This window comes from Microchirus variegatus, assembly GCF_963457635.1.
Source record: "Microchirus variegatus genome assembly, chromosome: 3".
Taxonomy (NCBI): Eukaryota; Metazoa; Chordata; class Actinopteri; order Pleuronectiformes; family Soleidae; genus Microchirus; species Microchirus variegatus.
Genome location: NC_139804.1, coordinates 36,433,014 through 36,456,492, shown reverse-complemented (window position 1 = coordinate 36,456,492; position 23,479 = coordinate 36,433,014). Strand labels below are relative to the sequence as shown.

Here is a 23,479-nt window from a genome sequence, read left to right as displayed (position 1 = left end):
TATTCACGTCAGGATTACTGCAGATTTTACTGCAGAGAAACCCGCAGTAAAGCTCTAAATCCCATCTGCAGCGTAACTGTTTGTGCTTTCACACCCTGAAAACCCTGCATAACATTAGCATGCAGAATGACTTCAGACTCCCCCCGCTCGCGACCCCTGACCCTCAGATCTTTGTCTTCTGGGCACACTCTTTAGCTGCAGGGCATGAGACAGGGGCGGTGCAGCCAAGCTGCGGGGTCGGAGGCTGGAAATGGCAGCTTGCATGAAGACCCCCCACCCATGCTCCTCCTCCTCCTCTAGCAGCAGATTTGTGCACACACCCCCTTGTTTTGGCAGACGGAGGCAGTGGATGTTGGTGGTGAAGAGGTGGTGGTGGTGGTGGGGGGCCGGTCTTCTCTGCGGTACATGCCCAGGCGAACACCCTCTTTGCCAGGTTTGAGACGAACAGACAAACGAACAGACTTTGCGTTATGTGGTCAGCGTTAGTTTGTCGAGAGCAGACAATGAATAATAATGGGAGTCAACAGTGTCACAGAGAAGGAAAAGGCCGACGTTGGCGACTGAAGCTTTGTATTATTTAAAATTAACGGTGATTCGCACCAATTCAAAACCCTTAATCAGCACTTTTTTTCCTGACACAGAAGCCGTCCTGACTTTGATTCAGGTGTTGATTCCTGCAACAGAAGAACATGTGCAGCCTGAAGTGCTCAGAGACACAAGAGACTCTCAGGTATTAAACTCACCGAGCACCGAAGAAAACGCTTCCTGCTGCCAGTTCATAGCTGATGCCATCTGTGATGAAGTCACCTGTCGACCTGAGATTTGGTTCCACGCTGCATTATCCTCATTGTTTTCAGTCCTGCAATATGTGTGTGTGTGTAGGCTCTTTACAGGCGTAAAACACTGGCCTTGTCGGGACCAGTAGACCGAAACCTGGTCCTAATGATTCAGAACTTCATATCTGAGGAACTGGTTGAGTTAAGGGCTAAGATTTGAATTGTGGTTAAGTTAAAGTTATCGTTAGGTATTAACTAACTGGTTAAGGGATGGTGCTTTGTGTAGGCGGTCCAAACGAATGGGAGTCAGTGCTGGGTCCTTAGAAGAATAGCTGCACAAACCTGTGTGTGTGTGTGTGTGTGTGTGTGTTGGAGGATTGCACACACTGTAACCCGAGTGCAGCCATGCAATAGAGAGACGACATGACGCCACTAGATAAGGTATACACATACAGCTCTTAACCCCCCCCCCCCCCCCCCCACCATAACCACACACACACACACACACACACACACACACACACACACACACACACACACACACACACACACACACACACACACACACACACACACACACACACGTGCAGTGCTCTTTCTGACAGGTAATATACCTGTGCAGCAGTGATAAGCATGTAAATGAGATCAGCCCACTTGTGTCTCACTTCTGCAGCAGAACCAGGTCACTCCTCTTGCTCTCTCTCCTCTTCACAACCTCTTAATCGACCCCTCTGTAGAACGGTAAAGCAGCACTAACCAGTACACTAACCAGTACACTAACCAGGACACTAACCAGTGGCCAGCTGTCAAATTCAGGTTAATGTGGGACTGTCACATACAGTATAATTGTTAGAAATAGTGTAGTGTTTTGGATAACATTTTCTGGGATAGGTTATGGCCCTGGGCAGAAATTATTTGATTTTTGTTGTGATCCAGATACAAAATCAATTTTTAAACAATTACCCTTGTTAGATACGAGCTGTAAAAATAAAGCAAATGACAGTGATTTGTATGTATTTGACTGTTTGCTATATTAAGAACACACCAGGCGTAAAAATGACGTTTACTTTATCTCCTAGTAAAATAATGACAGAAACTGAAAGATGTGTGGTCGTTGGGCTTAAACTGGACTGCTTTGTTTTTCTTACTTCCTTAGAAGTTGACATTTTTTGGGGGGGAATGAAACGTTTTCACGCACTGACAGTGTTGTGTCTGTTGACTTGAGTCCGCCCTCACAGGCATGATCATGTGACAGCACCCTCTTCTTTTTTTTAACCTCTGATACACCTCTTCACTTACAATAAACTCATTTCACATCCTCTTTTCAACCTTCTGTGCGAAAGGTTGAGGTTTAATAATGACCATGATGTGGATGCGTCTTTTAAAAATAACTTTTCCAGGTTGATTGGGTTTATAGTGTGAACATAAACATTCTGTTAACATTTGATCTCCTTCCTGGTTTGTGAAAGGAAACCAAACAACAAGAAATATTCATCGACTGTAACAGCAACAAGCTGAGGGTTTGATGTATGGGGCTGAATTCCCTGTTTCTGTACATTTGTGTCCGAAATGTTAACGATGATGACAGGATTTTAATTTAATCTCTGACTGCTCGCACCCCAGCACAAAGGATCCCTATCCTCACATCGGCACACTGCTAACATTACACTCTACATCTGATAATAAGCCAACTGTGAGCTCGGGCTGAGGGTTTGGGTGCTGGAGTCCTTTAATTCAGCTTCAATAAAAGTTGTATTTACATACATAGAGAAGTTAATATTAGCGCCCTCTACTGCTGATGGGCTGGAATGACAAGTGGGTGTCAGCCACAAAGAAAAAGATGAGCAGCAAAATGTAAGGTGGATTATATCACTCCTTCAGCTGGAGATTGTTTAACCTATAGTGCTACTTCAGGGTTAGCATCTTTTTTGCAGATGGACAATCACCGATGAAATCTGAAGAGGTCACACCGGTTACCTCACACTGTTACCTCATCCTTTTCACCTAAAACAGAATCGGACAGATGGACCTGGTGTGTGTGCGTGTGTGTGTGTGTGTGTGTGTGTGTGTGTGTGTGTGTGTGTGTGTGTGTGTGACGAGATGGAGAAAGAAGAAGAGAGGGAGTGTTTACAAAATCCCCCTTTTCAATAAGTCTAAGGTCATAACAGTGTGGAGGAATGTGCGTCTGCAGCACATCATTCCTCCTCACATGTGACTTTATTTGACCTCCAACACGAGTGCACATAAAGAGATGTGGAACATTTTTACAATATGAAGAACACTATAGTTTAAATAGACGCGTGTGAATGAACAGTTATATGTAACATTTGTTGAAAAATAGTAACAGTACAGTACGTTTGAGATGAATCTTTTGAGTTGCCGGCTGCTAACAGTGACTATAGGATATACAGTATGTGCTGCATGTTGCAGTAAAGGTCAGAGGTCAACATATGAAAAGAGCTTAATTCAAAAGCATATGCTACACAGGTGCAGGCCCAGGATAATATTTAATACAGACACATACGTTTACAATTACAATTACAAAAAAGCATTTAAAAAAAAAAAAGACAAGAAAAAAGGAATGTCACATGGCAATGGCTTCCAAAGAAAAGAGGGGTGTCAGGTTTTTTCCCAGATTACATGGAGGGAATTTATTGACTCTCCCCTGTGAATATTCCAGCTGTAAACTCTGCTCAGAGACACTCCATCCAGTCATTGCATTGCTGCGTGAAACCCCAACAGTGCTGGTTGTTTATATCAACAAGAAAAAACAGCGTCATTTTCCTCTCTCCGTGATCAGAGTCTCTGGGGTTGTCATGTAATCCCTGGGGAAGCTGTTATTTGGCTTTCACAACAATGAGCTCATCGTAGAGAGTCCGGCTCCCCCCCCCCCCCCCCCCTCACACACACACACACCACCTCCTCCTCCTCTGTATTCAGGCTGGAACTGAAAGGGGATCCACAGGTCTGCACTGGGCTGCCATTTCAACCCAGAGACTGGAGCTCCAGGATAAATAAACTATGGTTAATGCAGCGTACTTGGAACGCTGCCTATCTAACAATGTGGATCATTGTTAATTGTTAATCAGGAGTGTCGTGTTTTCTATGCATCTGTGTGGTGTGTGTTTACATAATTCATGTAGAATGAAAGTATATAGCAAACTGAACATATCAATAATTACGTTGATTTGTAAATATACATAATGTGTGTGTAATGCTCTTGGGAACCATTACTCTCATGTCATGAGTTCATGATATTATGCAATGCAGTAGTGTGTCCTCATATGACATTACATTACATGATTTCATTCTATATTATTATGGTGTAATATATGCAACATATTGTATTGGCAATATTAGAACTAAATTGACTTAAATAATACAATAAAATATATATATATATATATATTTTTTTACCATTTTGTCAACTGGTATATATAGCGATTTAGACGCCATTGTTCTTTTGAGCTGGGGTTTTTTTTTTCCCTGTGAGACTGATGTCACAGTGTGTTGTGCTTCACCTGTCTCCACCTTCACCTGTAAACCCTATTTGTATGTCTACAGGTGATATGATGCCACAGGTGCCCAGCTCCAGTTGCATGATCCTATCAAGTGATTAGCACTATCCTGTGTGGTCATTACTCAGTGTTCTGCCTAACAACAGGGCAACTGTTTGTTTTGACTATGTCCACTGAAACTGGGTCACAGGACAGCCAGTTATCTCTGCGTGTGTGTGTGTGTGTGTGTGTGTGTGTGTGTGTGTGTGTGTGTGTGTGTGTGTGTGTGTGTGTGTGAGAGAGAGAAAGACAGCACAAGAGCATCCTCATGTTAGTCTGCATGTGGCTGTGCAGAGGCATAAATGTTGCACTATTATATATAAACTATACACTATATAATATACAACAAAACAAGTTAAAGTTGTTGTCATGCAAAATACTTCACTGTGCAATTTATTTTTTTTGATTTCACCATTTATATAAGACGTATGGATGGTTATTACTGGTGCATTAGCTGTTAGGGAGCAGTTCAGCTGGAGAAAATACTCATGTAATGTACAAGTACCTCATACAGCACATGGGAATAAGTAAGACAAGATAAGATGAGATAAGATGTAATTGATCCCTGATCATATGACTGCTCTGGGCTCTTGCATTGCCCTTTGAGGTTAAATAACTTATAATATATAATATATATAATAATAATAAATAAATAGTAGTAGTTATACAGAGGGACAGTTGGCCCACTGTATAACTACAGGATGCACAATGATAACTAAGATAAGATAAGAACATACAATATGTCATATGCTCTAAATGTTGCATGATAACAATTACAGTAATAATATCCCCATCTGTACGTTATGTGAGCGTGACAAACTTCGCACGTGAAGTTTTATAACCCTCATTACCTGGGAGTCAGTCGAACAGGTTCGTTTGCTGACCGCTGGCGCCATCTTGTGGACAACTTACACACTTTATTTGACGTTTTTAGAACGTTTAAAAAGTGAACTGATTACATTTTTCTGAGTCGTTATTGACATATCTGTTATAAACACTGACCGGATGTTATTCGTGTCTGTGTCAGCGAGGTAACAAAAGAACAACAACAACAACAACGACTGCTTAAAAATGTGTCTCGTGAAAGAAGAGCACTGTCTCTTTAATAAAGTATGACGTCGGAGAGCGGGGTCATTATTTGCCAGGAAGTTAGCCGCAGCTAACCGGAAGCGGGATAACAGGGATACTTTGAGGTGCAGGAATTGGCAGCGAAGAGCCGTGAGTCCAAACACTGCTCTCTACTTTCACTACGACTCCTCCGAACAAAGGTAAACGAAACAGCCAGGTTCGACCCGAGCGATGTTTTTACTCCGCTGTTCAGCTTCACGTCGCCCGCTGCTGTGGCCGCTGTGACGTGTGTCCACGGCGGAGCGGTTCGGTGCCTTTTGTACGAGAGCAGACATGGCTTAGTGTGCTTACGTTACATGACTGTCCCAGCAGCAGAGCACACGCTCCTGGATCAGTATCAAGCTGCACTCCCTCTCTATATAATGTGATATCACTGTGTTTTGATGAGCCTGCTGCGGCTTTAAGGGACTTATATTTACATTCTGGGTCGTGCAGATCTAATACGCTCACAGAAGCTTTGAAAACACATGACGGATCATCTATCCATTCGACTTGGACACAAACATACACACACTGAGCTCACTTTTGATCACCTATGACCTGAGATTAGTGAAAGTGAAGATACCCCCTCTATCTGTGGCAGAGGTGGGACTGCTAGTAGTTCATTATTTATATTTATAATATTATTTATTGGGTATGCTGTAATGTGTTGTGTATCAGTATTTCCACCGTACAAGGACATCCTTTTCTGTGTTTTAGACGTTTGGTAAGTTGTATTTCGGTTTCTTGAGGGGGCAGATCAAAGGCAGGTTAGGTAGTTAATGCATAGATCAAAGGCAGGTTTGTTAACTTTGATTATGGACATTATAGCATTATTATTATTATTATTATTATTATTATTATAATAATAAGAAGAAGACAACAACACACACCTGTTGAGAGTACTCTCCACTTTGCTGTTATTGTCAAATCCTGTAGTTTCCCAAACCCTCTTATAGTGACCCACTTTTTAAGGAGGACAATCCATTATTTCCAAAATAAATCACAAAAAGAGGACTATGACTATTTTTTTTTACTACCATTTATGTAACACTGGTAATTATTTTGATCAGAGATACACGGTGCACATCGTCGTGTTCAGCATTTAACTAGTTGGCATATTTAAAGTTAATATTCAGGTATGTTTAAAGACATAAATAATATAATAAGTAATATACCCAATGTTGAATATTTTTGTTCCTGATATCGGTTTCTGTTAATCTCTTACACTGACTAATCCTTAAACAAACTGTCTTAATTTGCAAAATTAATTTTGGACTATGAAATGCTGTTTTTACTTTTAGAAATTATTTTTTTATTATTATTATTATTATTTTGGATTTTTGCTGCTTTTAACAGCTTTTAAAATGTAATGAAAACATCTGTCGTTCGACCATTCAGATTAAGTAACACAATCATTTATTTTTAAGAGGAAGAGGAACGAAAAAACGCAATTGATTAATCTTATTTAACATCAATAGACTAATCCTTTACAATGACATCATCATCATTATCATCTCCTTTACAGGAGGATCAATCAGTCAGCCACCTGTGAATGAAGACAATAGTCAACTATGGTAAGTAAGAGATAAAACTATAAAAAGTGATTTTACTCTTTCTAAAGCTGATGTATTAGAATGATGATTTATTTATCTGGTCCAGTTTTTGACGGTTAGGAAAGGCTGATATCTTTCTCCTCTTTCTCTTCTCTCTGCTAGTCTTCAGCGGTGGATCTCAAGACCAAGGAGGAGAAGGATGCAGAGTTGGATAAACGAATCGAAGCTTTGAGGAAGAAGAATGAAGCTCTGGTCAGGAGATACCAGGTACACAGATCTCAGCTGAAAGTACATCAACTATCACAAATAAGAAGTTTCACCACTTTTATGTGCAGCCATATTTTTTTGTTCCCACTTGAATTTAATGGAAGCCAGCTCTTGTGGTCATGTCAGGTTAGCTAGCAGTTTGCGTTGTGAGAAATACCACCCATTTCAATCTCGATCTCAAAAGGAAATTGAGGAAGACAAGAAGAAAGCGGAGCAGGAGGGCATTGCTGTGACGACACCGCGGAAACCCCGTCCCCACGAACCAGAGACAGACCGAAGGAAGACGGAGAAGGAAAACATAACTGTCACAGTCGACCTATCTAAACCAGTAGGGGTAAGGGTTTTTTTTTTTTATAGCAGATTCTGGTTCAAAGTGTACTTAGATATGTCCAATGTCCTGACAAATTAACCTCCTGTTCAGTTGTAGTTGTTATTCTATACGAAAATTGACCTATATCATTAATTGATTTTCCTGTGCTCTCATTCATGTGTATGTGACAGACAGCGACTCAGGTTGTGAGTTGACTGGCCTATTTTGCTGTCTGCAGACTGTGCAGAGTCCATTGTGTTGACTAATGATATCTCCACATGGATTGAGAGGCTGTGGGACTGAATCCTCTTTCAGGAAACGATAGATTAATGTTTATATTTGGTTTAATATATGCATAATGGCGATGATGATTGCAGACTGCTGGTATTCAACCTAGGAACATTATGAGGCAAAGAGAGACCAGAGGGACAACAGAGTGGGTATATGCTCCACCTGTGTCTCTGTTGGAATGGATATTGACTCTGGGTTAGCAGGTCACGGTTGTTTCTTTAGTCTGTTTAACCTTTTCTAAGCTTGACAACAAAACACTGATCCCTTTGCTTAAAGCTGCCGTGTAAAATTTTGCTCCCCCACGAGGAAGTCGGAGTAATTACAACAACACTCGCAGTGTCTGACTTCATCATGTTGTAGTCTTGCATAATCTATGGCCTTGATTAGTTTTTTTTTATACCAGTTCTTCAGATTGAAGTGACTGAGTTTGTGTTTGAATTTTTTTGTTTGGAGGTTAAACTTGGGACACGAAGTCCCTGGCTGTATGGCTGCTGTTTTTTTTCTGAGCTCACTCGCCTCTACTACTCACTACATTTTTTGACTAGGATATGTTGGGGTGTCTTTTTGACAGCCCCTAACCACGTCCTGACTGAAGTAATCATATGTTAATCTGTCCTTACTGTAATTACTCTGTTTATTTCTTACAGGAGAAGAGAGTTGTGAATGACTGGAAACCTTCAACTCCTCGTGGTCGGAAGATGTCGGAGGAAAGCGATCGCCAAAAAGGGCAAAATGACAGTCATAGTCCACCCAGAAGGATGGGGTCAGGACGAGTAGGTCGTGGAGGACAGAGAGGAGGAGGAGGAGGAGGAGGAGGAGGAGGAGGAGGAGGAGGAGGAGGAGGTCGACAAGAGAGGAGAGAGTACGAACCGAGGCCACACAGAGAAAGAGAAGCTGGCGAGTCTGGAGGACAGAGGCGCAGAGGAGGATGGAGAGGAAGAGGAGGAGAGGGGGGTGGAAGAGGAGACGAGGGGGCAGGGAGAGGAGGAGAGTGGGGAGGAAGAGGAGGTGAGGGAGGGGGGGGAGGAAGAGGAGGTGAGGGAGGAGGCGGAGGAAGAGGAGGTGAGGGAGGAGGCGGAGGCGGAAGCGGAGGGCCAGGGGCGGGGACACCAGGAGGCACGGACAGGAAATCAAAGGTAATGTTAGTGCAAATGAACCACAACACTGATAAACAGGTTCACAATGTTAATATGCTTTATATCATCGGATGCATTTCGTGCCTTATTTAACAATTACAGTTTTATCAGTTAACTATAGAGAGCAGTAAACAGATCTAGGCTCAAACAATGAAAACGCATTCCTAACTGATGGCTGTATTTCTGCTGTTTGTCTGCTGGTTGACAGTGTTAAGAAAATCTGTCCTGCCTTGAACTCTCTAGTGTTGTTTTATGATCTGAACGCCAGTGTTCATGTTCTCTCTGTGTGTGTGTGTTAAAATAATGAACTGCAAACAGTGTGACTGTTACTGTTTCTTATTGAACAGGAATGGGAAGAGAAGAGACGGCAGAACATCGAGAAGATGAACGAAGAAATGGAGAAAATAGCAGAGTATGAGAGAGGACAGCGGGTATGAGTCACTGTTTGTTTGTTTTAATCTGTCAGGATATTTGCAGTTGAGGTGCTTTTATTCTTTCATCCAAAGACATACTACAGAGATCTCTCCCCTTGTTTTTCTCAGACTCTCCTGTTTATTGATCAGTTAATCAGTTGTCTTACTTTATTGATCAGCTAAATAACACCATATACCATAGAAGAGCATGGGAGAAACTGATTAAATGTGACATTGCTTTACATTTTTAATTTCCTCTCTTAGGTGGATGGTGATAAGCCAATCCGTAACTTCCTGGACGACCCGAGACGTTCAGGCCCAGCCCCAGACATAGACAGGAAAGAGGGCAGCAGGAGACACATACGAAACTGGGGAGGGCTTGATTTTGACAACGTAAAGACAGGAGCGGAACTAGAGAAAGAGTGGACTGTGAGTAGAGCTGCAACTAACGATTATTTTGGTAATCGATTAATCGGTCGATTATTTTCTCGATTAATCGATGAATCGTTTAGTTCATAAAATGTTAAAAAAGGTTGATCAATGTTCGTCAAACCTGGAAATGACGATGTTCTCGAATGTCTTGTTTTGTCCACAAACCAAAATAATTCAGTTTTAATGATTTCTTTGTTATGTTTAGCAAAGAAACAAAGAAAATATTCACATTTAAGAAGCTAAAACAATCAGAAATCTTGTTTTAATCATGAAAAAAGCTTCAAACCAATTATCAAAATAGTTGACGATTAATTTAGTAATCGATTAATCGTTTCAGCTCTAACTGTGAGTACTGTAATTTTTTTTTCAGGGGGTTCAGTTCTTTGACTGTGTGGCTGATAAACCCCAACGTTTTTAGTAGGGATGGGGCCGATCCGATCCAGTATCGGTATCGGGTTCCGATACAGACGTAATTGACGGATCGGAAATCTGTACAGTTGGATCGGAAATTTCCGATCCGTCTGTGTGTGTGTGTCTGCTGAAATGTCTCCTCAAGTGATTCCCTGAATGCTCTGTTAGCTGGCTGCAAAAAGTGGAATGGGTTTCCTGAACTGAGGCGTGTCTCGATGAGACGCGGAGTAATGATGCACGACTCCGTTCAGGAAATCCATTCCACAGTTTACAGCCAGCTAGCAGGCGAGCATGATTGACCAGGAGTTAACCAGGTAGTTCAGCTCCGCAAACCTGCAGCCGAGCCGACATAATCCCAGCCGTCACCGTTTAAAACGCCTGCTCGCTGAGGAGAACAGTACTGACAGCGGCATAAAAACAATGAAAATCACACTCCTCCAAGCCAGGGTTCACGTTAGCCGGTATATATGCCGTTTATGGCTGTTGTCACGTGAATTTAGCTGGCGAAAAAAAATATCCCCAGCCAAAATGTCCGGTGAAATCAATGATTAACACGGAGACGTGTGTGAGTGTCGCCAGGGGTTTGTTAAGTCGCTGTAAACGTTGTAAAAGTGGTACATATCACACTTGGCTGAATAAAGGAGTATATTAAAGCCTTATAATCAAAATGATGACAAAAACAATGATAATAATATTAAAGCAAACAGAGCATCCATATCGGAATACTATTGGAGTATCGGCAGTTATCTAAAATCAGATACCGGGATCGGATCGGAAGTGAAAAAAGGTGGATCGGTGCATCCCTAGTTTTTAGTCTTAACAATACTGATTTCTCTCTCCTGTCTGTACAGAGTCGAAGACCTGGTCCCAAAGGCTCTGTAGACATGACCATGTCTATGACCGGCAGGGAGAGAGCAGAGTACCTGCGCTGGAAGAAAGAGCGTGAGCAAATTGACGAGGAGAGACTAGCACGCCATCGTAACGCCACAGGCCAGTGGAGGAGAGAGTGGGATGCACAGAAGACTGAGAACATGTAAGTAAGGAGTAGGAGGAGGAGAGGTTTTTGACAAAATGTTTTTAAACGCAGCCCGAAGAAAAGCACCAAGCTTGAACAGACTGGCAATGCATGTGTGCAGAATTTAAGCCCTTTAAAGGTCCCCTATTGTGCAAAATCAACTTTTTAATCACTACTTATATTTGGGACTCAGTGGGCCATATCAGTCCCCAAAATGTGAAAAAAGAAGACTCAGTCATGTTTTAGTGGTTCCACTTTGTGTAAGTATAGGCGATAAAACACGCGATGTTTACACCTCCTGACCAAGTGAAGACAGTGCGCACATTTCACCGTGAATGTTATCACCCCAGCCAGAGTACTTCACAGAGTACTTCACAGAGTACTTCACAGAGTACTTCACAGAGTACTTCACAGAGTACTTCACAGAGTACTTCACAGAGTACTTCACAGAGTACTTCACAGAGTACTTCACAGAGTACTTCACAGAGTACTTCACAGAGTACTTCACAGCTCCACCGTAGCTCCCCCTTGTCCCTGTGAAATACGAGAGTGCAGGCGAGGGAGGAAGAGTGGCTGCACAGAAGAGCACAGTGTTTTACACAAACTTCTAGCCTCAGAGGACTTGTGTGTCCAGTGGATATATTTTATTTATGAAAAAAATGTTCACAAGCTTCACAAGCCCTTTGTTGTTGATCGTGTGTGTAAATTCCTATGCTGGAGGGACACCTTGAACGCACCAGTTACGTGCCTGCGGTTAGCGTGTGTGGATCGGTGATATGAGGAGCACGCGTTTGAAAGCACTGCAGAAAGATGTAGATGTTGTCCTACATTTCTTCTCAACCAAAGGCTGCCTTTCTGTCGTGTTTCCACGTTCTCTCCTCGTGTTGTTGATCCACACACGTCACTTTCAGCCGCATTAACACTGGTGCGTTCAGGGTATTTTTCTAGCATGGGAATTTACATACACGCCGCGCGGCGCGTTAATCGTTTTTCTTCGATTTTAATGTTTTTATGATCGCGAGAAGCCAAAATCGTGGTCACTCACTATGCATTACAGTGAAACGCAGTAACAACGGGTAAACGGACATTACTATGGGGTATATGGAGCGGGGGTTGTGACGACGATGCATGACAATAGGTGATAAGTGGCGACAGTATGGCTGTGGATAGTAAGTTAGATAAACACTCCCCTGGAAGCAGTGGATGTGTGTTTACCTGGGTCTCATTCACATGTAAATGATCAGGCACAAAACCGAGTGTTCTGAAAAAGGCTGTTTTGGCAGAGTTATTGAACTGCTATTGTGCTTCATCCTTATGATATTTTGACTAAAGCATGACACAGACATGTTCATTAGGGCACCAGGACCTAGTTTAACTTGGGTTAATAGGGTATAATATGGGACCTTTAAAGTCTCAAGCTGCTCGCCATTAGGGGGGGCTGTAGCCTAAGTTAACACTTGGCCATCACTGAGCTAATGAAGTATAAGAAATCAAACATTTTTAACCATCAGTTCTAAATTTAAAATGCCTGATATCAGCATCTCCAGGAGCGAGGTCCTCATTAAACACAAACAGGGGACAGGGATAGAAAGTGTTTGACTGCTTGTCAATTGGGATAAAGATGAAGACGGTGGCATCAGGAGGTGGGACACGCTGGCTGTGTGTGTGTGTGTGTGTGTGTTATTCTGCATGTCGATGTAACACAGCGGTTGTTTTCACAGGTTTAAAGAGGACGCACATGCGGCTGCAGAGGGTGTCGCATCTGAGCAGGGCAGCAGAAGAGGCAAGTCCTCACTCTCTCACACACACACACACACACACACACACACACACACATATGCAACACTAATCTGCTGTTGCTGTGGTTACACATGGTCTGGCATAACAAGGTCAACATCTACACCTGACCTCATCCTCGTGTCCACGTGTCTCCTCGTCTGACGTGATGACGACACTGACATCTTGTCACATGATGCGCACATCATTAAACACCAAGCACTCTTCACAGGACACAGCAGTTTCTCCCACCTTCAGCTCGTTAAGACCCTTATTAAATTTTGAAGTTGATTAAGCTCATTATGTAAATACTCACTGAATTTCCCCCGAGTCCAAATCAAGCTCTTAAGCCTCAGTCGAGCTGATGTGTGAGCAGCTTTCAGAGAGACACAAGGTTTTTTCTTATGACACTGACTGAGTTCACGAGTACAGAAGAACACAAGGGAAATGTCATTATGTCTTTGCTTTCTGTCTTGGATAAGGGATGTATGTGTGTGTGTGTGTGTGTGTGTGTGAGACAGAAATACTGTAATGTATTTGTGTATCTTCTTTGCAGCCCGGGGGCGTAACCCTCGTACAGAGCCTCAGGGCAGGGCTTCAGGTTAGACCGCAGCATGGCTCTGAGATTGCAGTGTGCGTGTGTGTGTGTGTGTGTGTGACAAAGCATGATTTTGAATTTACTTCACACTGGGTCATCGTGTACAACAACTCAAACACCGACAGTTGAAACTTTAGGGGATTTTTGGCATCGTTGATTAGCATTAGGGCTGTCAAAAGATTAAAATTGTTAATCAGATTAATCACAGGGTAGCTGTGGATTAATCACGATTAATCACGATTAATTACCATTCGTAAATATGCCAAAAAAAAATCGAATTTCCTCTTTATATTGTTGTAGAAACGGAGAGATAAATAAAGTATGTGAAAATATAAATGTAAAGAACAATAAAAAACTGTAAATAACTTGTAAAAACCTATACAAACTTAGTAAAAAATAAACATTACATTGTAAAAAAAACCCACATTATAAGACAATATAAATAAATAGAAAAAATAAAATGCTGTAAATAACTTTTAAAAAAACTATACATTGCACTGTAAATAACTCACATTATAGATAAAATATAAAGTATAGAAGTTAAATAGTTTTCTTACTAAACTCACAGCAGGAAAATTCCTCATCAGCACTTTGAAGCACTGCTTCTACTAGTTAGCGTTAGCGTTAGCGTCAGCTAGCATTCTGACGCTAACGTTAGCTGCTGTCTGTGTCCCCGTTAGTTAGACAGTGACTGTTAATGTTATGATTATATCATTATCTGCACCAGTAGCTCCACTTACAACTGTGTGTCTTTCTTTCTTTTTTCTTCCTCTTCTAACTTCCTGATTGATAACTCCTCTTCATTTTCCTTCAGCTTCACACAGGTTAACGTGAGGAGACGTGGGGCCTCTTTAGGGAGGTTTCCTACTGAGATGTCATTGCAAATCAACCCTTGTTGTTTAAGGGAGACGGGGATGCAGCTGCTCACTGATGCATTTAGGCTCCGAGTGTCGGGAGCCCCCCTATCGGCTCGGGGCCCCAAGCAGTTGCCCGCCGCCTTGCCTGTTCATAAACTGCACGTCTACCCGTAGCGCGATGAAAGTGAGAAAAAAAATTAACGCGTTAATTCCGCAAATTAATCATCCTGCGTTAACGCGTTAATTTTGACAGCCCTAATTAGCATATATTTATTTCACGCCAGATTAACTGTGTCCATTTATCAGGACTACACAGGAGAACATCAGTTCAGGGATTTGCTGATTTCTCTCTAGGTTAAACATACATCTTCACCTTTGTTTTGCCTTCTCTGAGCGCCTCAATGTGTTGCTTTTCTGAACGGATTCTTCTGTCTGACTAGAAGTGGATTGTTTATGAACAGAATATGCACACATACTGTACAACCTTCACTCGCTTCGACGGCACCTGTGTGTGTTTCTCTTTTTCACCGTTTCTAATTTGTGAAATTATTCTGGATTCTCCTCTTCACAGCTCCAGGCTGCTCTGTTCAATCTCCCTCATCTTCATCCTCTCAGCTTTTTCTTTTTTCTGCTCCTCACTGATCCCTTGCGCTTGTCGGTTTCTCTTCTTGACCTTTTTTTTTTAAATCACATCCTCCCCTTCTCTCTCCACCTCAAGCTCTTATCCCCCTCCCACACTCTCTAACCTTCCCTCTCCTCACTCGTTTATCTTCTGTTCATCTTTCCTTAATGTCAACTGTTGTCTCATTCCTTCACATCTCCATGTCTTTACCTTCTTTCTGTCCTTTTTACATCATCTGTCCATTCCATTCTAATCCTTCCTTGACAGTCACAGACTTGACACACTAGCATATTCTCGTACAGTATTCCTCTAATACCATCCTTGCTATCCTCTGAGGGAGTATTTTTTTCTTGATTAATAGAATAGTTATTTGGTCCATAAAGTGTAAGAAATTGACAAATCTTGAACGTTGTTTCCCCAAACCTCAAAATGAAGACGTCACCTAATGTTTTGATTTGTCTACAAGCGAAAGACGGTAGACGAGCAAAGAAGCCAGAAAAGAATGAACCTACGTATTTTATTCCTATAAAAAAAACGCACAGAAACATTTAAATAGTTTAGAATCGACAGTGTAGTTTCCAATTGTTGTTGATATTTGATGCATGTCTGTTAAAATTGACTTCTGTGATTTAAGCAGCAGCTGCAACCATGATAATACACGTCCATCTCTTAATTTCATGACCTTCTACCACCTTCAGATCAGTGATTGTAAAACATATTAAATCTCAGCATTATTGTCTCCTCCAGATGACAGTAAGCGGCCGCCCAAGACTCCGACATTTGGCGACTTCCTGTCCCAGGGCAGGACCCCGGGGTCCCGAGGGGACCGGGGCAGAGGGAGGGGTCGAGGACAGAAACCGAGCTACAGGTGAATCTGATCTTAACAGCTTGGTCTCTACACCAATGGTCTCAAACTGGCGGCCCGGGGGCCACATGCGTCCCACAAATCCATGCGGCCCCCCGCTTAATATCATGTTATAATGAAAACATGGCCCATGACCTCACCATCTTTTAAACACAGTGTGTAGCTGAGGCACAGCTGCCAGCGAGGTGATAGAATATAATATGCGTTTGCTAGCAATGTTTTTATAATAATAGTAATAATTTCATAATTAGGAATGGCAGTGGCCGAAACGGCTCCTGGCACAGATTTTAATTACAGTTGTCCACACTTTTATTTATATAATTTAAAATGAATGTCCATTTTTGATACATTAATTTTGCATCATAAATAGAATTATTAAGTATACGGTGATGTGCTATATTGTGAACTGTTGTTTTATTTCCCACTTTTGTTCTCTAGGCCGGCCCCCTGTCGACCACAATAGATAATAGTTCATTTGAGTTTGAGACCCCTGCTCTGCACCAACATGTGTTTAACTGGGTCTCTTTGACAAAGCAGTAACACAAGACCTATGTTGATGACATTATGAATCAGTATAGAATCATTTTAATTGTTTAATGGGGAAAGCTTTGGCAACAGAATGTGCATTAAACAGAAATGAGTAGTCGTGATCCATTAGTGACAAATTAGCACAATAAAATGCAACATACTAATTTCTAAATTCAAAGTTCAAAGCGCCTCTATGCTCCACTCCATAATAGTTGAAACGTTACACTGACATATCTGTATGTTTTTGACAGCATGCATGATAACCGCTGGGAAGGAGACAAAGAAGAAGAGAAGGAAAAGGAGGATAACCCCAAAAAAGAAGAGAAGACAAAAATGAACATGGAAGAAAAACCCAAACCTAGAACACAGAAGGTAGAGTACTTTTTCTTGTCTTTGTGAAAATTGATGAAGAGAAAAATTAATTCTGGTTCATATAAATATTGGATCTACATACAAGAACCAATCGGGAATCTCTATCGTATTCCATTGTCCTCTAACGCATCATTAGAGCCTTCCTGCCTTTTTGACATTTTAAAACAAACACACTAGAGCATTCAGCTACTGTTTTCCTGAGGGGCTGGAACCCTGGAGTCTAAAAGTAGAGTGAATCTTCCCTTTACTGTGTCACCAGAAACATGGCTCTCAAAAATGAACAATAATTGCAAGGGAAATGGTGTTTTCCTTCTCAGACTTTCCCTGTAATCGCCTTCACCCATATTTTCTTAGGTGGTGGAGAGCAATGAAGATGGAGAGGATGACGACGATTGGGAGGATGCCAGCGACGATGAAGGGGAAGGGAGCGACTCTGATGACAGTTCGAGGGGCGACGAGAAGAAAGACACGGGGAAAGAAAAAACATCTAAGAGCAAAGACAAGTCCCCGACGCCTCAAACACCTCGTTCTCGACCAACGTCGGCAGGAAGCCCAAAAGACCAGCGGACTCCCAGGCCAAAGATATACATCCCTCCCCCAGCTGTAGCTCAGGAGTCACCAGAGGGTGTGAAACCTCTCAGCCCCTTCTCCCTGCTGGACAGCCACCAGCCTGTGTCCGACTGGGGGGAGGAGATGGAGATGCAGTCGCCACGGAGCAGCATGGGAGCTGAAAGCCCCCTGAAACCCTCAAGCACCGAGTCCAGTCCTCTGCAGAAGAAAGACCAGGAGGAGGTAGTGGAGGAGAAGGAGAAGGAGGAGGAAGAGGAGGAGGTGGAGGAAGAGGAGAAGGAGGAGGAAGAGGAAAAGGAGGAGGAAGAGGAGACGGAGGAGGTTGAGACGGAGGGTAAAGTCTCAACCTCCAGTGAGCCTTCTGAACCACAAACAGAAGAAAATACAGGTGAGAGACTAATATTTTGTGTCTCGGCTCTTTATTACATTTCATTCATTCATTAATCGTCTACTGCTTTATCCTCCACATGAGGGTCGCAGGGCAGACACACGGTGAAAGGCTGGAAAGATTGCCAGGAATATACAGAGACAACCAACGGTTGGTGTAGTGGTTAGCACCCTCACCTTTGCAGCAAGAAGGCCCGAGTCCCTGGGTTCAAAACTCGGTTGGAGCAACCGCGAGCTCCAGTTGGAACAAGAGCCTTTCTGCAAGGAGTTTGCATGTTCTCCCTGTGCTTGCGTGGGTTTTCTCTGGGTTCTCCGGCTTCCTCCCACAGTTCGAAAAAACATGCGATGTATGTATGAATGATGGTGGTGGTCGGAGGAGTTGTTTGGCACACATTGGCAGCCACGCTTCCGTCAGTCTGCTCCAGAGCAGCTGTGGCTACACGTAGCTTACCACCACCAGTGAGAATGTGTTCGTTATTATTGGCAAATTTGTAAAGCGCTTTGGGTGTCTAGGAAAGCGATCTAGAAATGTAATGAATAATAATAATAATAATAAAAATGCACAGAAAGTGCATACAGAAAGGCCTTCAGTTAAACCCCGTTGTGAATCTGGGTCTTTTTGCTGTAAGGCAACAGTGCAAGCCACTACACCACTGTCTGGCCCTAATGTAAAATGTGAAAACTCAACTGAAAAATTAAAAGCAAACATTAAAAAAAAAACACATACATGATCTCTGCTTGTCCCCTGAAGTCCTGTGGATTTGTCCAAACATAAAGTTTTTTTTTCCTTGAGACAGAATTGCAAATTCGTTCTATCATCAGTCTCTTTGATTTTCGTCTCTACTAAAATATATCGTCTCTTACTTTGTCCTTTTTCGTTTGCTTTCCTCACTCTCTGCCTTCTCATTGTCTCTTTTCCTCTTCAGCCATAGATGTTTCCTCTCTGCCAGAAGAGGCAGAAGTGCAGCAGACGGTGATAGTGTCAGAACCTGAGTCTGTCCCCTCAGACTCTGATGCTGCTGCTGCACCATCTGATGCTGCTGCTGATGCTGCTGCTGATGCTGCTGCTGCTGCTGCTGCACCACCATCTGATGCTGTCCCAGCCTGCAGTGAGATCAGCGAGGCTGCTGTGTCGTTGGACGACGATGCACCTGCTGCTCCGACACAAAGTAAAGGCCAAAAAATAAAACAAAACAAAAAAAAGGAATACACTGGTGCTTTGAGTAGAATGCTAATGTAGGCATGCACAGTGAATACAGAAATGTTCTTGGACACTGAAAATAATAAAGAGCTTAATTAACTGGATATGTAATTTCTCTCTGTCTGACAGTAGACCAGATGGACACTGCGCCCCCTCCTGCCACCCTGGAAGCTGAGCAGGGTTCTTCTGATCCAGCAGGAGATAAAGACGACAACGACGACGACATGGCGTCCACTGAGACCAACGATGCCCAGACGGCAGAGTCCACAGAGCAGGTGTCCTCAGGTGCGGTCCTTATCAGTGACTTTGAGACAGTGACCTACTGTAAGAAGTCCACTGCATATTTCTGACGTCTGCTCGTGCTTCACTTCCTTGTCTCCTCGTTTTCTTTTGAATGTGTTGGTTTTATAACCTCGTCTTCGTTTCCCTTGCTGTGGCGTTGGTGAACTGTGGTGGGAGATGTCTGTTGGTCGCATGATGACAGAGATTTACACTTTTCAATCACAGACACGGCATCTTGCTTGTTTTTTTTTTTTTAACCTGATCCCGGCCTCTTAAGGCATCACTACCTCCTCCAAACTTTCAGGAACCCTCCTCCTCCTCCTCCTCCTCCTCCTGTGATGGACTGAAAGTACTAACTCCACCTCCTACTCCTTTTCCTCCTCAATATGAAAAAGCTCCTTTTTTTGTTCCCACTGTTTTGTGGCTTTGATGGAAAGTGCTGCATGGACTCCTGCCTGCTTTACCAGACTGTGGTGTTACTGTTGTTGTTGTACTGTGTGTGTGTGTCGTTCTCCCTCTTGTCAGTGTGTGTTATTTTGGACCGGAAAGCAGCGACACCTTTCAGAGTTGTGATGTGGCTGCTTTTTGTGTCCTCTGTCTTCTGTTGATGTGCTGGTTCACTCCCCTCTTGATGCTTGGCTTCACTGGTTAATGGCTCACTTACATTGTGTGTCTGTCGTGTTATGTGTGTGACTATATTTTTTATTCCCATTGTTATCAAGTTTTTGTTGTTGTCTTTGGCGTAAAAACCCACAAAGAAACATCATTTTTTTTTACTGAGGTTTAATTCAAACAAAAAAACCCAAGCACTTCCCCGAAAGTGATGCCAAAGTACATCACTGTACCATGAATCATGTCCTCGTCGACCGTCAGTAGGAACAGAAATCACTCGCGCTGGTTAGAAACGCCGTCATTGAGATGCATCACCACATCATCTGTCTGTTTTTAACTGGGTTTAAATGAGCTAAGTGGATGAACCACAGAGACTAGAGGAAGTCATTAGCTGCTCCCATCTCATCCACTCAGCCTTTGGGGTTAGCCGCGTCGGCTAATAGCTAAGTTTTTAAATAGCAAGAGTTTCGAGACCTACACAAAGCCTGAAATAACCTTTTACGTTCATATCGTTTTGTTCCAAGCATAAACGACGCAAATGTGATTTTAAACGTGAAAAGCCAACCATTTGTTATTGTAACAAGGACGTGTAGGTGAGACACGGTTCATTAGAACGGTGGAAAAATCAGGCGAATATGATCTCATCTACTTTATGAAGACTAACAGAGGTCAGATGAGCTCATGCGAGCAGCATTATGATGCTGCCCACAAACACACACGTCTGCCAGTGTAATCGTGTGTAATAGCGTTACGGCGTTAGTTTCAGGGCGGAGTTCAGGAAACCAGGGAAATTAGAGCCACAATTCTCTCTTTTTAAAAGGCTTTTCAGAGGAAATGAGCTGCAGCGTGTCGGGACGGATGACGGCGCTGATAGAGCAGATACCGTTTGAAGTCTGATTGAATTATGTCGTGCGGCATTTGTGAGGCTCTACAGTCGAGTGTCTGACTGTGGATTAAGAAGAATGACGACACGCGAGTCACTCCAGCACCAAAACACTAAAACTGCCACTGGTTTCGACATTAATTCAGAGGGTTTAGAGCGTTATGAGAAGTAGCACTGAAGCCCTCATCGTCGGATACCTCAAAATCCATGGTTTTAGTACAGGAAATGGAATTTATTTTTTATAGCAAATGAAAATGGCTTATTATCTGAGAAGAGTAGCTGATTATAGTTGTGAATAGAAAGTCAATTGTTCAACAGTTTGAAACGATCGTTACAGCCTAATGTGAGTCATAGCTTAGCACAAGCATGTGGAAACCTCTGATCGATGATAACAATTTATACTTCATTCAATTTGAAGTTTGTTACATTATCATACAGTCAGTGCCTTTTATTATTCTTATTAATAATAATAATAATAATAATAATAATAATAATGGTGAGAGTCCCTCTTATTTCCCCAAATAATTGTTTTTCATGTCAAGAAATGCTGATAAATACAACTGACAGACGCGTAAAAGCTGTTCTTCACTCTGACCCTGATTTCAATGACCAAGAAAGTGAAACTTTCATTACTATAACTGACTTCAATGGTTCAACCATCAGTTCAGTGAATGCATGAATAATATTCCCGTAAATTTCACGTTGGGTCACCCTGCTAAGAAGCAACATTTGTGGTCGTGCGTCAGTGACGGAATAATATTTGATTTGTTGAACGTGTTAATACTTGAGATTGAAATCTTGTCGCGTTGCATTGACGACGTACGTTAACCGTCGTTGCTTTGTGACTCAAAGTCGCCGAAGTGTTCGCACACACACTTTTTTTAGCTGCTGCCTGAGTCCGTTTTGATTATCGAGGGGCTCAGCAGGTGATTGTTTCTCCCGTTCTGCAGCAGCAAGAGTAGCTGAACGAGCATTTTGGAGTCTCTGAAACGATTGTCCCTCGGGGGCTGTTGGCTCTCAAATGTGCACTCTTATGGTACGGTGATGTGCTGCGGTGAAAAGCATTAGACGCATGGCACAGACAGACAGATATATATATATATATACATATATATATATATATATAAAAAGAGAGAGCAGTGTATGTGTGACACTGCACCACCACTTCCTGCTTATGTTTTTGTTCGACAGGCTGATACTGCTGGAATCAAACATCTGAGGAGGATGGAGCGATTGGAAGGAAATGAAGACATCGGAGTAGCATCACATCACTGGAGTGGCCGTCAGAGCATGTAAAAACATATTTTGGAGGAGGAGGAGGAGGAACTGTGGTCACTCTGTTTTGTCTCAGTCAAAGCTTTTGTTCTCCGAGTGGAGTCTGGAGGTTAATCTGTGTTGTTCTGCAGGGAAATTGACCGACACACACTCAGCACTCGCCATCTTTTTCCTCATCCAGTTCTTAATCGATGCTTTGTTTTGTTTTGATTTTTTTTTTTTTACTTTAAAGTTTCCGTGACTCTTGTAAAGATGCTCTTTAGCCTCACGAGGTGACGGGACGCCACCCTTCAGCCTGCATATAGAAGTATTCATGTTCTCTACAAGAAATGCCCCCCCCCTCCCACCCCGTCAGCATTTTTTCTAAATAATAATGTTATGATTTTTAAAACGTGCTTCACTTCAGACGCTTTTAGAGTCATTTATGTAAGAAGCAGCTGTGCACAAGGTGACAGAAACCTGGCTGCTGCTCTCACCTGCGTTTATCTTGGACAGAACATTATGTGATGTCCTCAAACCTCTTCCCTGAAAAACACCAATCATGTACTTGGAGCCGTTTGGTCCATTTGCTTTTGTAATCCTGTAATTAATTCTGCGTCCCGATCGCGGTGAAACATTTTTATATTTGCTGTCTTTTTGGGTCTTGACTCGCTCGCAGCCCAGTTCTGCATCCGTCAGAAGACGCTGCCTCTCAAATAGACAGATTTTCTTTTTTAATCGAGGGTTTCATCCGAAAATGCTTTAATCGTGAGGAAAGACGGCCTGTTTGAAATGTATTAGTGATCGATTTGTTTTCACATTTTAAAGCCATAATAATAATAATATCGTTAAATAGTGTAACATTAAATTCTATTAGAACAAAGAACTTCAGGCTGCAGTATTTTTTTTTATTAAATATAGACGGCTTATTTTGGGATGAAACTCTTCACTCGTACCTCAGCACAACAAGGGCTGTAGTTTGGTTTGTTGTCGAGTTTGTGCTTCATTTCCTGCGAATGGCTCGCCTGTGGGGAATAAAGGAGACGCTTTAAAGTTTTTATGTTCTGTACCAGAGGAATTAACAATTACAAGAGACGCATTTGAAATGAAACGAAACTGCAATATGTACAGTTTTTATTAAAAATGGAAATGTGCATTCCACAGTTGGGGATTTTGTGTAAAATGAAGCCTGTGATCTATGAATTTTTGTTTGGTTTGTTTCTGCTCTGCATATGGATGTTTGTTTTTTTTGTTTTTTTCTCAGCTTCAATGACAGATTGTATTTAAAACAGTAGAAATGACATCAGTTTGAACACTGTCCTCCTGTTTGATATGGCCTGGACATGTTTTGCCTTTTTAAGTGGTGTGTGCAGCTGTTTCCACGAACTGATCAGGATGAGC

At 42.3% G+C, this 23,479-nt stretch overlaps 1 protein-coding gene across 1 annotated transcript; it reads left to right on the top strand.

Annotated features, from left to right (window-relative positions):
• Positions 1–5,520: 5,520 nt before the first annotated feature.
• ccdc9 (coiled-coil domain containing 9) lies at positions 5,521–22,392 on the top strand. The gene is made up of 17 exons (XM_083887037.1): positions 5,521–5,601; positions 6,969–7,017; positions 7,159–7,263; positions 7,448–7,597; positions 8,512–9,000; positions 9,348–9,431; positions 9,678–9,842; positions 11,108–11,289; positions 12,993–13,054; positions 13,604–13,648; positions 15,872–15,992; positions 16,769–16,889; positions 17,244–17,681; positions 17,763–17,847; positions 18,773–19,015; positions 19,177–19,332; positions 22,016–22,392. Exons 2-17 carry the CDS (start codon positions 7,015–7,017, stop codon positions 22,018–22,020), a joined length of 2,454 nt encoding a protein of 817 aa, XP_083743163.1. The 5' UTR covers positions 5,521–5,601; positions 6,969–7,014; the 3' UTR covers positions 22,021–22,392.
• Positions 22,393–23,479: the final 1,087 nt, after the last annotated feature.